This window comes from Microcaecilia unicolor, chromosome 2 (assembly GCF_901765095.1).
Source record: "Microcaecilia unicolor chromosome 2, aMicUni1.1, whole genome shotgun sequence".
Lineage (NCBI taxonomy): Eukaryota > Metazoa > Chordata > Amphibia > Gymnophiona > Siphonopidae > Microcaecilia > Microcaecilia unicolor.
This window is the reverse complement of record NC_044032.1, coordinates 71653639-71670151: the sequence shown is the minus strand read 5'-3', so window position 1 is coordinate 71670151 and position 16513 is coordinate 71653639. Positions and strand designations below refer to the sequence as shown.

General features: G+C 41.0%; 1 protein-coding gene across 3 annotated transcripts in view; it reads left to right on the top strand.

The window, feature by feature from the left end:
- The window catches only part of NADK2 (NAD kinase 2, mitochondrial), a 128382-nt gene that overhangs the window by 23435 nt on the left and 88434 nt on the right, over positions 1-16513 (top strand). For all 3 annotated transcript variants that reach the window (XM_030193041.1, XM_030193042.1, XM_030193040.1), the window contains exon 6: positions 11520-11650. In XM_030193041.1, the coding sequence (XP_030048901.1) occupies positions 11520-11650 (131 nt within the window). The remainder of the gene's footprint in view (positions 1-11519; positions 11651-16513) is intronic.

Below are 16513 nucleotides of genomic sequence, written 5' to 3'. Positions count from 1 at the left end.
TTTAGGAAGGATGTACAAATTGGAATATGGGGAAAAAGTGTGATGTTTGACCACGGAAACCAAAGACTGGAGAGATGAATTCTTCTAGAAACAAATGTTTATTAGATAAAAAGACTCGACACAAACACTGTGTTTTGGCCGCTAGGCCTGCATCAGGACTCTCACAGGGCAGAGAGCATCTGATGCGCAGATGTTGGAGATTATAAACTGGTTAAGTATGAAGTCAAATGAAGTCTGTCTTTATAAAGACCTTTTATGTGATAAAAAGATTTGCTCGTAGATGGGTTGCCAGCATGAACCCATCTATGAGCAAATCTTTTTATCACATAAAAGGTTTTTATAAAGACAGACTTCATTTGAGATCATACTTAACCAGTTTATAATCTCCAGCATCTGCGCATCAGATGCTCTCCGCCCAGTGAGACTCCTGATGCAGGCCTAGCGGCCGAAACACAGCATTTGTGTCGACTCTTTTTATCTAATAAACGTTTGTTTCTAGAAGAATTCATCTCTCCAGTCTTTGGTTTCCGTGGTCAAACATCCCACGTTTTCCCATATTCTGTGTTTTTCGTGGGAAGTTCAAGTTCTCCGCCTTTGGCGGATTATCCTGGACACATACCCCCAAATCGGAATTGGGACATCTCAAGTCCAGCTAGAAATTTAGAACAGGATCTACTGATGCAAAACCTGTTCTAAAACATACTGGAGAAAGAAGTTTGTGTCATGGATGTGTGTGACAAATGTTTGTTTTTACACAAATAAACATCTAAAATATCAATGGGTTTGCTGGCATATAAACATTCATGTTGCGGAGTAGCAGCATAAGTGTTTTGTGACTGAACATAAATGTTTATATTGGCCATTTTTGAAATGTACATGTTCATTTTTCTCAAAATTGTCACACAGCCCAGTATCCTTTGCCAGTTCTTTCAGAGGTGGGGATGAGGGCAGGGAGAGGGGCATCAACCACTGGAGGATGAAGAGGGTGACCTCCCCTAATCCCTCCAATGGAGCACTGCTCAGTAAAAGCACTTCTGTGAAACCTAGATGTCTTAGGTAGCAGGTTTAAATCATCATTTTGATCTGTTATAACACAGACATTCATTTCTCTTCTGAAATGAGGAATAAATGTTCATTTTTTAGTCCTACCCTACTTCCTCCCAGAACACACCTAGACTACACCTCGAAATTTTCATATTCTTTTGTTTTATACATGTATATCCTGCCTTGGTAAATTCGGGACTTAGGCATTTATCCAATGTGGATATCTTAAGTGCTGGTTTGTGCATGTCTAAAATAAGTACCATTCTGTGTGGAGAAAGAGCAGTTCCTGAGACTGTGCTCTTTCACAGATTTTTGGGCTGTCATTTTTCCATGCTTCCATCTTTAAACAGAAAATGTTCCCTGTATTTGTGACGCAAGGATTTGGATCAGATGGAAGATGAAGAAGTAATTTGTTCTCCAAGGATAGAGTGTTGGATACATGAAACATTTTCCAGTGAAAAGTGTTAGACACAAATAATATAACTGTGTTAAAGACAGCATGGAACTAGCATAAAGGATCCCCAGGTTATGAAGATGTAAAGGCAAAGCAGAGATCACTTGAGGTCTATGCATTGCTCTAGGAATGAAATTTTGGCAGAGAAGGTGGGCCCAGTAGTTAGTTATATTTTGCTTCCCTGTTTACATGCGAAAGGAACTGCATTCAATTACAAGAAAACTGTAGAAAACAGCATGAAATCTTAGTTTCTTACCTGTAATGGTAGTTTTCTGTGGACAAAGGATCTTCTAGCCACACCTTTGAATATACGTCACGGTGACGTGAACAACCCGGCTATCCAATAGAAACTACTCTAAAAGTTAAAGTAAGCAAGTTAGAGGATTCCCGCCCGTACTCATAGTATATATACACACAGTGACATTACCTAGCTCAGTTTAATCAAAATAGCTGCGACAACTGAGGGAGGGTAGGGAGGGATTGTATGGCTAGAAGATCCTTTGTCCACGGAAAACTACCGTTACAGGTAAGAAACGAAGATTTTTCCATGGACAGGATCTTTTAGCCACACCTCTGAAGACTCCCAAGCATACACAGGTAACATATAGTGAATGAAAAAAATTCATAATTAACTAAACTCAGTATGAAAATTGTTACCTGTGATAGGAGGAGGAGGATAGTTGTCGTTTAAATTGCCTCCTGAAGAATTGTCCGTCTAAAGTTGGAATCTGCATGGGATGCCGTATCGAGACAGTAGTGTCTTGAGAACGTATGGAGGGATGACCATGTTGCTGCTCTGCAAATGTCTATAAGAGGTGCTCTATGTAAATATGCAGTTGAAGCAGCCATAGAACGTAGTTTATGGGCTGTGACATGAGGCGTTGATGGCTGACTGTGAAGAGATGATATTGAATAGCAATAGTTAATACAATTTGTAATATATGACGATAATGTACGTTTAGAGACTGGTTGTCGATGCTTCAAATTATAGGAAAGAAATAATTGAGAAGGTCTATGTTCCTTTGATGTCCGTTGTAAGTAAATTGATAATGCTCTGGTACAGTCTAGAGTATGAGGACGACTTTGATGGTTATCCTGATGTGGAGGTTGATAGAAGACTGGTAATATAATGGATTGATTAATATGAAAAAAGGAGACTATCTTAGGCAAAAATTTTGGATGAGGTCGCAGTATTGCCTTATCATGCAGAATTTGAGTGTATGGAGCATAATACACCAACACTTGAATTTCTCCAATTCTTCGAGCCGAAGTAATGGAAATGAGGAATAATCTTTTCCAGGTAAGAAATTGGATGGTGGTAGACTGCAGAGGTTCAAAGGGGAGGCCCCATTAACGCCTCCAATACTAAATTCAAGTCCCAAACTAATGGAGGTGATTGAATAGGTGGTTGGAGATTAAGTAAGCCTTTCATAAACCTTTTGGTGATAGGATGTCTTTATTACTGTTGTGTTATCAATAGGATCATGAAAAACCAATATAGCTGCAACATGTACTTTAACTGACGAACAAGCTAATCCAGAATTAGAAAGGTATAGAAAATAATCTAATAATGGAGAAATTGAACAAGAGATTGGATTAATGCTACGTGGTATACACAATAATGTAAATCTGTTCCACTTGGAAGAATAAGAAATTCTAGTTGACAGCATTCTAGAAGCCAACAATACATTAATGACTGGTTGAGAAAAAACTGAAGTATCTAATGCATTGCTTGAAGAAACCACGCTGTGAGACAAAGCTTCCTTAGGTTTGGATGGAGAAGTAGACCTCTGTTTTGAGTTATGAGGTCTGGAAGAGTCCAAGGTGGAAGGATAACTAATGTGTTGAGTATTGGAAACCAAGTTTTCCTCGGCCAATATGGTGCTATAAGAATTAGAGAAGATCTGTCCTGAATAACCTTCTGTAATACCCTTAGGATTAGAGGAATTAGAGGAAATACGTAAAAAAAGGGCATTTGTCCAAGGAATAGCAAAGGCATCTGTGGCTGTCCTGAGTGGGCCACATAGAACAAAATCTGTGACACTTGCTGTTTTGTGGGGATGCAAAGAGATCTACCTGCGGTATACCCCAAAGACGAAATAGGTTTTGAATAACAGTGGTCTTGATGGACCACTCATGTGGTTGTAATTTTCTGCTTAATGAATCTGCTATCTGATTGTCGAACCCTGGTAGGTAAATTGCTTGAATTGTGGAATCCAGAGACAGAACTAGAGTCCATAACTTGACAGCTTCGCAGCAAAGGTGATGCGAGTCCATGCCGCCCTGCTTGTTTATATAGAACATTGCTACTTGATTGTTCGTTTGAACTTGTATAACATGAGAATGCAGGAGATGTTGAAAAGTTTGAACAGCTAATCTGACTGCTCTTAATTCTAGATTGATGGAATAAGTTCTGTCCTGAACTGTCCAATGTCCTTGTGTTGAGTAATTGTCCAGATAAGGCCCCCCCCCCAGCCTATTTTGGAGGCATCTGTTGTTATAATCTTGGTAGGGTGAGGTGAATGAAATGGAGCTCCCACCAATAGATTTTTCTGTTGTGTCCACCATAGAAGCTGTAGTTTGATATGGTTGGAAATAAAAATCTTTGCAGAAAGAGGATGTAGATATTGAATCCATCTTTTCTTTAAATACCATTGTAGTGGACGCATCTTTAGATGTGCTAGTGGAAGAATACTGACTATGGAGGCCATGTGTCCTAAAAGAGTTACAATAGTGCAAGCAGTTGCTGTTTGCACTGATTGGAGATAGTGTACTAAATGTATCAACAGTTGAGCTCGAGATAACGGTAGTTTTGCCAGAGATTCCTGAGAAATCAGGTCTACTCCTATGAATGTTAAGCTCTGTGTTGGGATCATATTTGATTTTTTTGTAATTTATTAGAAAACCTAACCTTTTTACGAAGATGAATGGTGAGCTGTAGATCCTGAAGATTTTGCTGTGGCGAAGGAGCTACTATTAGCCAATCGTTGAGATATGGGAATAGCATAATCCCTTTCTGATGTAAACGAGCTACTGGTGCTATAACACACTTTGTGAATACTCTGGGGGCTGATGGTAAACCGAATGGCAGAACTTGGAACTGGTAATGGCTTTGGAGTACAAATCGAAGAAATCTTCTGGGGTATGGATGGATAGGAATATGAAGATAAGCATCTTGAAGGTCTAGGGCTGTGAACCATACATTGTGCTATAATAGTGGAAGTATTGCAGGCAATGTAGTGATTCGAAATTTTTGTTTTGGAATAAATTTGTTGTCTTCTTAGATATAGTATCGCTCGCGAGCCCCCATCTTTTTTGGGAATGAGGAAGTAATGGGAATAAAACCCTTGTTTCTCTCTTGAAGAGGAACACTCTCTATAGCCTGCTCCTGAAGTAGTTTGTGAACTTCCTGTTGTAATAGTGGAATTTGGGAGGTTGGGACATGAAGATGTGTAGGTGATCGTAATGGTGGGGTATGTATAAAGGGAAGGGAATAACCTTTTTGAATTATCCCTAAAATCCAATTGTCTGATGTTACTGATCTCCAAGCATCCAAAAACTTCTGAATTCTGCCCCCCACTGGATCCTGAATTTGAAATGTGATGTAAAAAACTAGAGGCTACTTTTTGTTGTTGTTGGGTAGTAGCTGGTTTCTGAGCACGTCTATCCCTTCCTCCTCTATTATGAAAATTATAAGATGCACGCTTATTAGAAATTGATTTACGATGTTGAAATCTATTTCTAGAGGCGTAGTAAGGTAACCTTTTATAATTTGATTTGGACGGTTGATGTTTATCCTGTTCTAAGGTATCAAGAGTTGTACAATCTTCTTTGAGACCTTCAATTAACTCCTTAACTCTGTCCCCAAATAATGAATCACCTGAACAAGGAGCATCAGCTACTTTTTCATGAATGTCTTCTCCTAAAGCTGAAGCTCTCAACCAGGATAAACACCTTGCTGCTAATGCAGTTGCTGCACCTCTTATAGAAGTATCAAATTGATCATGAGTCGTTCGGATCATCTGTTTAGAACATTCTTCTAAATTTGCCATAACAGATACAAATAGAGGAATGATGTCCTGAGGCAATAGAGACTGCAACTTTGATAAATCATCCATAATGGTATATCAATATTCAACATGGTGAAAAGTGTGAACTGAAATACGAGCTGAAAGCATAGCAGATTGAAAACTCTTTCTTGCCATTGTATCTATTGTAAACCCCCCTAGTAGTGCTCTCGTGTGTGCTAAGGCCCTCTAGTGGTTCCCCTCCAGATTCACCTGCACTCAGCTTCTGAACAGCTTGACAGACGCATGCATTTCTTGCTCTCTACTCAGCCTCACTGGCTCTTGAGCAAGACTCCAGCTGGTCTTTTCCTAGTGGCTTGCAGGCACCCACCTCAATATCCTAGCTTTTGTGAATCAGCAGGAGTATTTTGTATCAAATTCAGGATGCAACAGGAGCCAATGTTCTTCACAGAGAAGTGGTGTGATATGATCAAATCGTGTTGCTCCAGTTAGGAGACGTATAGCTGCATTCTGGACCAGTTGTAGGTGCTGAATGTCTTTCTTTCGAATACCTTGTAGCACCAATGAAGGAAGAACACACAGTGCTGAGGTAGTGAATAGATGGCGAACAGAGCATTTTCAATTAAAAAAAAACTAGTGCATATGATCTTGGATATGTAAGGATGGAAAGTTAATGTATTGTCTAGGATAAACTCACAAGACCTTCACTGATTTTATAATAGAAAGAGAATGGCCTGCTGTGGTAATTGGGCTGATAAGTGTGGTAGGACTAAGATGAGTGAATAGAGCCAGTGCATTTGCCATAGTTAAGGAGAAGTTTGTGCGTAAGTAGCCAGGACACCCAGAGTTTGGATGAAAGAAATGTTCATAGGGTTGAGCCGTGCAAGTATCTGGATGCCATCCGCCTATGCAAAGATATTCAGGCCCAGGGGTTTGACAAAATATGAGTGGAGAAAGGAATACTTTAATAATGGTGCTAAGACTGAGCCTTGGGGAACCACATAGGGGGAGACATAGGGAAAGGAAGTGGCTTTATCACGATGGACTTGGTTTGTTTTATCTTGTAGAAATGATTGTATCCAGTTTAGATCACTCCCTTGGATCCCAGGTTCTGACAAACGATTTAAAAGATCATGGTCCATTGTATCGAAGGCCGTACTAAGGTCCAGTTATAAAGTCAAATTTACATAGTAACATAGTAGATGACGACAGATGAAGACCTGTATGGTCTATCCAGGCTGCCCGAATTCACAGTTGCCTAGCGGACCCAGAACCATTAAAGACTAGATCTAAAATAGCTCCCCCCCTTCTTGTTGATTCCTGGACCTGTTCCAAGAAGCAGTCATTTATTACGTCTAGAAAGTTTACCTCCCTAGCACTCCCTGATGTGACATTTATGCAATCAGCATTGAAGTAATTGAAATCACTCATTATTATACTGTTGCACATTTGCTAGCTTTCCTAAATTCTTTTAACATTTATGCATGTCTCTGTTTTTCCTGGCCTGGTGGACAGTAGTATAACCCTACCAGTATACCTTTTCCCTTCACACATGAAATTTCTATCCATAAAGAATTCCACGTTACTATCAGTTTCCTGCAGAATTTTGTTTGACTCAATTCCCTCTTTAACATATAGCACAAACCCCTTCCCCCTCCAATATGATCCATCCTATCATTGTGATATAATTTGTACCCTGGTAACAGTGCCCCTGTTGATTGTCCTCCTTCAACAAGGTTTCTGAGATGCTTATTTTTGTCTACTAATTTAGTTCTGCATACTTTTAACTTTTCCACCTGTACATATTTGTACAGATAATATTGATAATACTTGGCTGATTTCTTAACACACAGATGTAAAAGCTCATTAAATGAAACATGAGTTACCATCAGTTGGGGCTCTATTGGTGGTAGTAGGATATACTCCACAAGCCTCCACCCCCCTGCAGTTGCTGTTCCAGTCTTACTCCTCCTGTCTGTAGCTTTCTTTTTATGATCTGAATAAGATATGATCTCACCCTGCAGTACAGCCTTTGCTGCTTTCCAGTAAAGTTATCTCATGTGATGCATAGGCCTGATTAAGTTGCTTAAAGTATGCCCATTTTCACCAAATTTTGTATTAAAGTAGAGCTCCAAGGGGAATTTCCACTGTCATCTACCCAAAGAATTGGTCCCCCTGTCTAAATCCACCCAAATAAGTACATGATCCATTTCAGAGGGTCCAATAGTGACTTCAACTGTCTTAGGGAGTTGGTGGGTGGGAGAGAATCAATTTTAGGAGTGGGTGGATGACAAGCAAGTAAAGTCCCTTTCCAACAGGTGTAGTCGTTTCCAGCATCAGCTACTTCCAATAGGTAAGAGTAGTGGGACCCCTTTAGCCTAATTTTTCCAAGGGGGAGTGAAATGCCTTGTCTAGGATAGGATCCACCACCCTATTAAAATCATTTATAATTTTAGGTTTCCCATCAAAGTGCTGCATGTGTTCCAAGAGGGTGTAGATCACACATTGTACATGTTTGGGGCATATAGGTTGCTGAGCACTAGGGGCTGGCATTCAGGGTTAATGGTCTGCCCAGGAGTACAGCTTCACATCAGTCTTCTAGAGCTGTGGGCCATTTGGAAAGCTCTGAAGGCTTTCAGATATTGGCTAATGTACAAAATCATCCTCATACAAACTATCATGTTGCAATGCAGTATGTCAACAATAAGGAGGCATGGGCTCATACCTCTTGAGTTAGGAAACCATCAAGATGTGGCTGTGGGTGTCTAGTCAAGGCATGATGGTGGGCAAGAGTAACAGTCTGATGGATATACTGAACAGGGTGATGCCATCACAGAAGTAGTCCCTCAACATGGGCATTGCCTGTAGATCTTCCAAGAGTGAGGTACCCCCTGAATGGATCTCTTCACTCATCTCAACAGCAGTCCCTCAGTTGTGCTGTAGACTGAGGTCACATGGCAGACTAGTGTCTGATGCCTTTCTCCTCTATTGAGGGAAGGGCCTCTTGTATGCATAATCTCCCACATTTCTGGTGGGGAAGACTTTGCTGAAACTTGAGCAGGGCTGAGGGACTATGATCCTTATTCATCCTATTGGCCATTGCAAATATGGTTCCCTGTACTTCTGGAGTTGGCCTCTGCAGATTCATGGTGACTGGACTGTTTTCTGACACTCATAACTCAGAACAAGGGATCCCTTCTCCATCCTAACCTCCAATCCGTGGCCCTCACAGGTTGTATGTTGAGAGTTTAGAACTGGAGCCACACTTTGGTTATACATTTTATTGTTGGCCTGAAACGGCTGTGTTTCGGCAAGCTCCTGTGTCAGGAGCCCTTGTTTTTGAATGTGAGTAAACACAATGTGTTCACAAACTTTAGTCTCACATAATCAGTTGATCCATCAAAATACTGTTAACATTATTAAAAATGGCATTGAGACCGAAAATCTTCACAAACTCACTCCTTTGTGGGCTGCCAAAACAAAGTATTAACACATACCCTCCGACCTCCCCAAGCTTTTTATTTTATTCTACTGCCTTGTCCTACATCACTGAGGTAGACAGAAAGGTGCATGTTCACGCAAGGTCGATGGTTCCAAAGGTTTCTAGAAAAATTACAATATTGGTCCACATTCGTGCCAGGGCTCAGTCAGATAACGTCAACCTTTTATCTTCAGTGGTAATGTGTCCTGCTGTCCTCCGGAGACCTTCTGAGTGTTAATTGATGGATTTGTTTTCCTGTTCATTGTAAGAGCATAACAAACTGTGTGCTGCTTTCTGCTATTTCTGTCATGCTTTAAACTTGTAGCCAGATGCAGTTTGTTAAAACTGAACAGATTCTGGCAAATTAAATGGTTGTTCATAATCAAATCAAAGCTAATGGCACAGAAAATTTTTAATTACAGCTACTTAAATGTTAAAACATAATACCTAGGACTATATGGCTGGTTAGTTTAATTGACTGTGAATTACAAACAAGGGTTCGAATCCTGCTTTTCCCCACTGTCGTCTCTTGTGAATTTGGGCAAGTCACTTAACACTCCATTGCCTCGGGTACAAACTTAGGTCTAGATTAACACACATTGAATACAAGTCATTTTATTTTAAGTGGTGCCTGTTTACTAATAACATGTGCTAGTTGCAAATTAATGCATGCATACTCACATGAGTAAATTTATCCTGTATATAAGCCCCCTTGTACTACCTTCTTCCTGTATTGGATTGTAACTTGCCTTGAGCTCAGATTTGGAAAGGCATGGTTTATAGTTTTTCATTTGCTATACCACCTTTTCTTTAAAGGCCAACTGAGTTTTTCTTTCAGTTACAGCACTGAAACTGGTCCAAAATCCTTTCCGTCCAGTCTGGATTTCAGCCAAAAGGTTATTTTAATTTTCGGCCATGTTTTTGGTCTCAGCTGAAAATGACCACGTGGTTTCAATGTAGGCTGAAACTTTGTGCCTTGTCCTTCCCCCACCCCCAAACAGGAGTTGACCCTCTGGGCCTCGCTTACAATCCCTGGTGTTCTAGCCATTGCCAGTTACCCCTACCTATTCCAGCTCTGCTCTCAAAATGGCTTCCATGACTGGGACATTGCTCCTGTCCTGACTATACCACTAGACCACCAAGGATTGTAAGGTAGTCCTGAAGGAGAGCTATTCTTAGTATTACTTTTTATTTTGTACTGTGATTGCACGTAATGCTGTTATGATCTTGCATATTAGTTTATATGGTAAATAGAGTGCTCCAATTTTGTATCAAAAACATAAAGCAGGAATTTTAAGTCTTCTAAATTTGGGATGATAAGCTTTAGCCTCTCTTTGGAGTCATGATATCAGCTGTCATTTCGAGTGTGACTTAGCTATTGTAAAAACATTTTTTGGACAGGGATAGAGCAACAGTAATTGAAGTCTATCGGAACAGTCCCTATGTCTCTGAGTTAATTTAACTTAGTTAAATACTCAGTAAAAACACCGCGTAGGTTAAGAAAAACCATGGTACACGGTTTAAAGATAGTTTCACCTCTTTTGAAGAAGCTGAACTGGCTTCTTAGAGCCCGAATTGACTTGAACCTCAGCCAGCCATAGATCAAACAAGCAGCCGTGTACTGCAGAGTCTGTAGCTTTTTCAGTAAAGTATATTCTAGCTTGAATGCTGTGGGTTTAGCAGAGGGATACAATAGTTCCATTTTCAGTCAGCCTCTACTTTCCTTACAAAATAACAAGATGGTGTACAAAATCAGTAAGGAAAAATGTAAAAGAATGTCGGTTAGTAGTAGTAAAGGCAAACCCCCAAATTCTATATATGGCCCTTAAAAGTTATGTTCACTAATTTGCGTGCACAACTTAAGCCAATCAGCGCCGATAATTTGTACTTAAAAACCAATTAATGGCACTAATTAGTTTTAATTAGAATTTACACGCACAAATTTCTAGACTTATTCTATAATGCGGTGTGCATAAATTTCTGATGTGCACAGCCGAAAAGGGGGCATGGAATGGGCAGGTTATGGGCATTTAAAAAAAAACTATGTGCACTAGTATAGAGTACTCCCACTCTGGTATTTAGACCTGGTTTCAGGTGGCCTGAATGGGTGCGCCTAAATTTTAGGCACAAGAACGGCAATTGAGCATATTCTATAAATTAAATTTTGTGTAGTTTATAGAATCATGCTACTCGTGTAGTTTTACGGTAATGATTTTTAGGGCGCCATATATAGAATTTCCCCCAAAGTGAATAGAAGAATAGAAAGGCCCATGCATACAAGCATAGTAACAGGCATACATCCAGTTACATCCCATTCTTACTTTAACCCATATGTTGGCATTTTAGTTTAAATCTTGAATCTAAGTCTGAAAAATAAGGCCTAGATTTTTGTTTACAATATTTAATCTGTGAATCAGCTAAATGTGCAGGGCATAGCCTGCATTCTATTTAAGTAATAGCTAAACAGGGTAAATTAGTATCATTTGAAGTTGAATTTTCATTTTGATATCAGGTGGCAGTGGCGTCAGCGGATCCGAATCTATCTTGAAGGAACTGGTATAAATCTTACCCCTGTGGATTTGCATGAACAGCAACTAAGTTTGGAACAGCACAGCAGAGCCCATTTGAATGTCCAGGAGCACAGTAAGTTTAGCTGGTTATGAAGACAGACGCAAGTGTTGGCATTCAATTTAAGTACTTGTATTTTCATTACTTTAAAAAGTCTTTCTCCCCTTTAAAATGGTGTCCTTTTAAATAAAGATTCTTTGGCAGAAGTAGGGTCAGTATAACGCAGTATGCTTGCAGAGGGGCGCCCTGTTGGTGCAGAAGTAGGGTAGCAGAAGGGAGGGAGGTTTGAAAGGAAATGTTGGATTTGGAGGAGGGAAGGGAAAGAGGTGGGCAATGTTGGATCTGGGGAGGGGAGAGAGGAGCGATGCTGGATGAGGGGGTGGGAGGGGGAAAGAGGAGATGCTGGACTGGGGGAGGGAAAGGATGGAAGAAAAAAGGGAGGTACTGGACCTGTGGGGAGAGAAGGGGGATGAGGCCACCAATTGATGGGTTGCTGGGGGTACCAGAATCCCTAGTATTGGCCCTGGGATGAAAGGACTGCAGGGTGGGGAAGAAGCAACCAGGGTGAGGTTTATTTTAAGAACATAAGACTAGCCATACTGGGTCAGACCAGTGATCCATCTAGCTCAAGTATCCTGTTTCCAGTAGTGGCCAATGCAGGTCATAAGTACCTGGCAGAAACCATGCTACTAATCTCAGGGCAAGCAGTAGCTTCCCCATGTCCTCCAGGAACTTCATTGAGTGTCCCCTAGTCTTTGTGCTTTTTGAAAGAGCAAAAAATTGATTCATTTGTACTCATTCTATACCACTCAGAATTTTATAAACCTCAATCATATCTCTCCTTAGCCCTTTTTTTTCCAAGCTGAAGAGTCCTAACCTCTTTAAATTTTCCTCATATGAGAGGAGTTCATGTACTTTATCATTTTGGTCACTCTTCTGTGAACCTTTTCTAATTCCGCTCTATCTTTTTTGAGATACATCAACCAGAACTGAATGCAGTACTCAAGGTGAGGTCACACCATAGAGTATTCTTGGGCTTATTTACCATCCCTTCCCTAATAATTCCTAGCACCCTGTTTGTTTTTGGTTACCGCAGTATATTGGACAGAAGATTTAAGAGTATTGTCTACAGCAACACCTAGATCCTAGCATCATCTAACTATGATTTGGGTTATTCTTCGTAATGTGCATCACTTTACATTTGTCCACATTAAATTTTCTTTGCCATTTCCAGTTTCCACATCATTTATGTTTCAAATCGTTTTTTATTAAACAAATACAGTGAATTTGTACATGCTCCCTTGTCTTAACTCAGGTGTTTCCAACTTTCTTCACACACATGTACATCCAATACATCAACAGTTTTACATTTTCAAACTCTTAAATGCCTTTCTCTATCTCCCTGAACCCCCCCCTTCCCCCCCCCCCCTCCCATCCCTACTAGGGTCACTCTCACTCCAGATTCTAGTACTTATATTACATGTTTAACAAATAGCTCTTCGCTGCTGGCGTTAAGGTGTTCCACAACGGGCTCCAATGCTGTGTGAATTCTTTCTTATACCTCTGCGGTTGCTTGTTCATTTCCAGTCTTTCAAATCTCATGAGTTCTATCATACCTCCTCGCCATTGCTGTACTGATGGTGTCTTCTTAACTAACCAGTGCTGTAGGATAGCTTTTTTCCCAAAAATCATGGCTCTTAGAGCAAACTGCTGCATTCCTCTAGGGGTAGGCTTTGGTAGTCTCAAATCACCAAACAGTATTCCAGGTTGTGGGCGCCACACCACACTCCAAAGTCTTGAAATTTCTTGCATGAGTAATCTCCAAAAGCTCCGAGTCCGAGGACATGTCCAGAACATGTGTCCCAACTCTGCACCTTCCAACCCACATTTGGGGCAAGCACCATCTGGGGAGAGACCCATGTGAAAAGCGCGTCTTGGTGAAACATGCGCTCTCAGCACTACCTTATATTGCAACTCCCAATGTCCCACGATTGCCGTGCAGTGTCTCATCTCCAGAACATGTTCCTTGATCGTTTCCTGCTTTATTATAACTCCCAAATCCTCACTCCACGTTTTTGCCAATTGTACATAATCCAACTCTGTAAAGTTGTCCTTAATATATCGGTGATGGTATGTCAATGGGACTTTCTGTTGTGCCTGCAAGGAGTAAGCCTCTGCTAGTTCCTCCTGCACATCTTCGGTCAGAGACTCCCATGGTAGACTTTTAACGTAGTGGCTCAATTGAGCGTAGTGAAACTGATCCACCTGTTTCAGATTATATTCGCGTTTCAACTCCTCAAATGTTTTTATGTGGCCCTCCTCCGTAATCACATGCATTAAATATGTAATGCCTTGCGTCCTCCAAACTTGGAAAGTCTTATGCATCATTCCAGGGGCAAATTCCGGGTTCCCTTGTATTGGTAAGTATGGTGTTACTGTAGATTTAAAATGATAAATGCGACAAATCCACTTCCATACTTCTTGGGCTGAGCTGTAAATTCCAATATCTTTCAGTTCCTGTGCAATTTTAACTCGCGGCTTTTGCACCACATATCCCAGGTGTAAACCCTGCATCATATGATTCTCCAGTGGGGTGGCCGAGAAGTCTGATGTCCCTCTGTACCAATCATTAATGTGACGCATGCCACTAGCCACTGTTAGATTTCGGATGCTAAGAAGGCCCATGCCTCCGTATTCTCTCGGCGTCTGTAGCACTGCCAGTGGTATCCTGGCTCTCCTTCCATTCCACAGGAATCTTTGCAGAGCTTTATTAATCTTTTTTTCATCCTTGCGGGTCAAATACAATGGCAACATCTGAAATAAATATACCCACTTTGGTACTATCTTCATATTAATCACCGCTATTCTACCTAGGAGTGAGAGTGGATACCCTTGCCACATCTGTAGTTTTGTCTGTGTGATCCCCAATAAAGTGTTTATATTCCTTGCATATATCTTTGATAGATCATTTGTGATCAGCACTCCCAAGTATTTAATTTCCTCTTTTTCCCAGTTTAGGTTTAGACTATTCTCCCATCGCCCATTATCTTTCTGGAGTACTGGTAGCCCCGTGGACTTGTGTAGATTTAATGTAAATCCAGAGTGATCCCCATACCGTGTGATAGCTCTTAATAACACCGGGACAGATTGACTCGGGTTCTGAAGTATCACCAGTAGATCATCGGCAAATGCCAGTGTTTTTACCATATAATCTCCCATTGCCACTCCCTTTATCTGTTCCTCACTCTGTAATTCCCTCAATAGTGGCTCTAGGGTCAGAATAAACAACAGGGGTGAGAGAGGGCAGCCCTGTCTTGTGCCTCTGTAGATCTTGAATTTTGTGCTGTGGGTCCCATTAATAATCACGGATGCTTCCGCCCCTTTGTATAGAGCCCTGGTAGCCTCCTGAAACCATCCAGAAATCCCCATATGATCCAGCACCCCAAACATGAATCCCCAATCGACTTTATCAAAAGCCTTTTCGGCATCAAGACTTAAAATCAATGTTGGGGTGCTGGCCATATTACATTTTGCCATTGCCAGTAATAGCTTTCTCGTATTTACCCCAGCTTGCCTTTTACGCACAAAGCCTACCTGCTCCTCACCTATTATTCTGGGCAACACTGGGGCCAACCGATTCGCCAGCACTTTAGCAAAAATTTTTTGATCTACATTTATTAATGATATAGGTCTGTATGACTCTGCTCGGTCTCCTGGTTTCCCTGGTTTTTGAATCAAAGATATTAAAGCCAAATTTTCTCCCTGTGGCAGTTCACCTTGCCTAACAGTCTGATTATAGTATTCTTGCAATGCCCCAGCCACTGGCTCCGGTAGGAGTTTATAAAATTCCCCTGGAAATCCATCTGGTCCCGGGGCTGAGTGCAATGGTAGGCCTTTTATTACCTCTTGAATTTCTTTCCCTTGAATAGGCCTATTTAAGAGTTCGTGCTCTTCAGGAAGCAACTTTGGTAGCTGTAGGGTGTTCAAGTATGCTTTAAGCTCTGTAGTAGCGGGAGTTGTGTGTTTTCTATACAGAGTTGAGAAATGTTGTACTATGATTTTTTCAATTCCCTCGCATCTAGTTTCTATCTTTCCATTTGCTCCTTGCATGGATGTTATTACCCTATTAGATTCCCATGTGCGCATTAACCTACCCAACATGGGGCCTGTTCTATTCCCATACTTTTGCAGGCCATACTTCTGGTATAATCTGGACCTAGTTGTTTTCTCATGAATATGAGAGTTAACTGCAATCTGAATTGCCCGTAAATGGTCTCTGGTGGCTGTCGTTTGCCTACGTATGTGGTCTCTTTTAGCCCTTGCCAGCTGTGATTCCAAATTCAAGAGCGCTCTAGCGTTTTTCTTATTTTGTTTCTGAACGTAGGCTATAACTTCACCCCTCAGCACTGCTTTAGCAGTCATCCAGAACAATCTCGGGTTTTCTTTGTGCTCCTTATTGAATTTGTCATATTCTTCCCATTTCTGAGCTAAATATTTCCTAAACTCCTTATTTGTGAACATGTATCCTGGGAATCGCCATCCTGATCCTTTTTGAAACTGCCACGGAGCCTCTACTTCCACCCAGACCATAGAATGGTCAGAAATCTCTTCGGGGCCTATCTCGGATTGTATGACCCTTGGGAATATGTTCACCGCCATTAATATATAATCAATTCTCGAATGTGTGCCATGAGCTCTAGACTGATGTGTGAAATCTTTCTCATTCGGGTGCATTGCTCGCCACACATCTACTACTCCCAGGGTTCGCATAAATATACTTAGTGCCTTTGCCCGTGGGCCTCCCTGCTTTGTTTCTTTTGGGTGGGTGCAATCTTTCTCTGAATCTGCCATTAAATTGAAGTCTCCTAGAATTATTAAATTTTTGCTGGGCACCCCCGAGCATAGGTTGATTATCTTTTGATAGAATTTTGGGTCGTA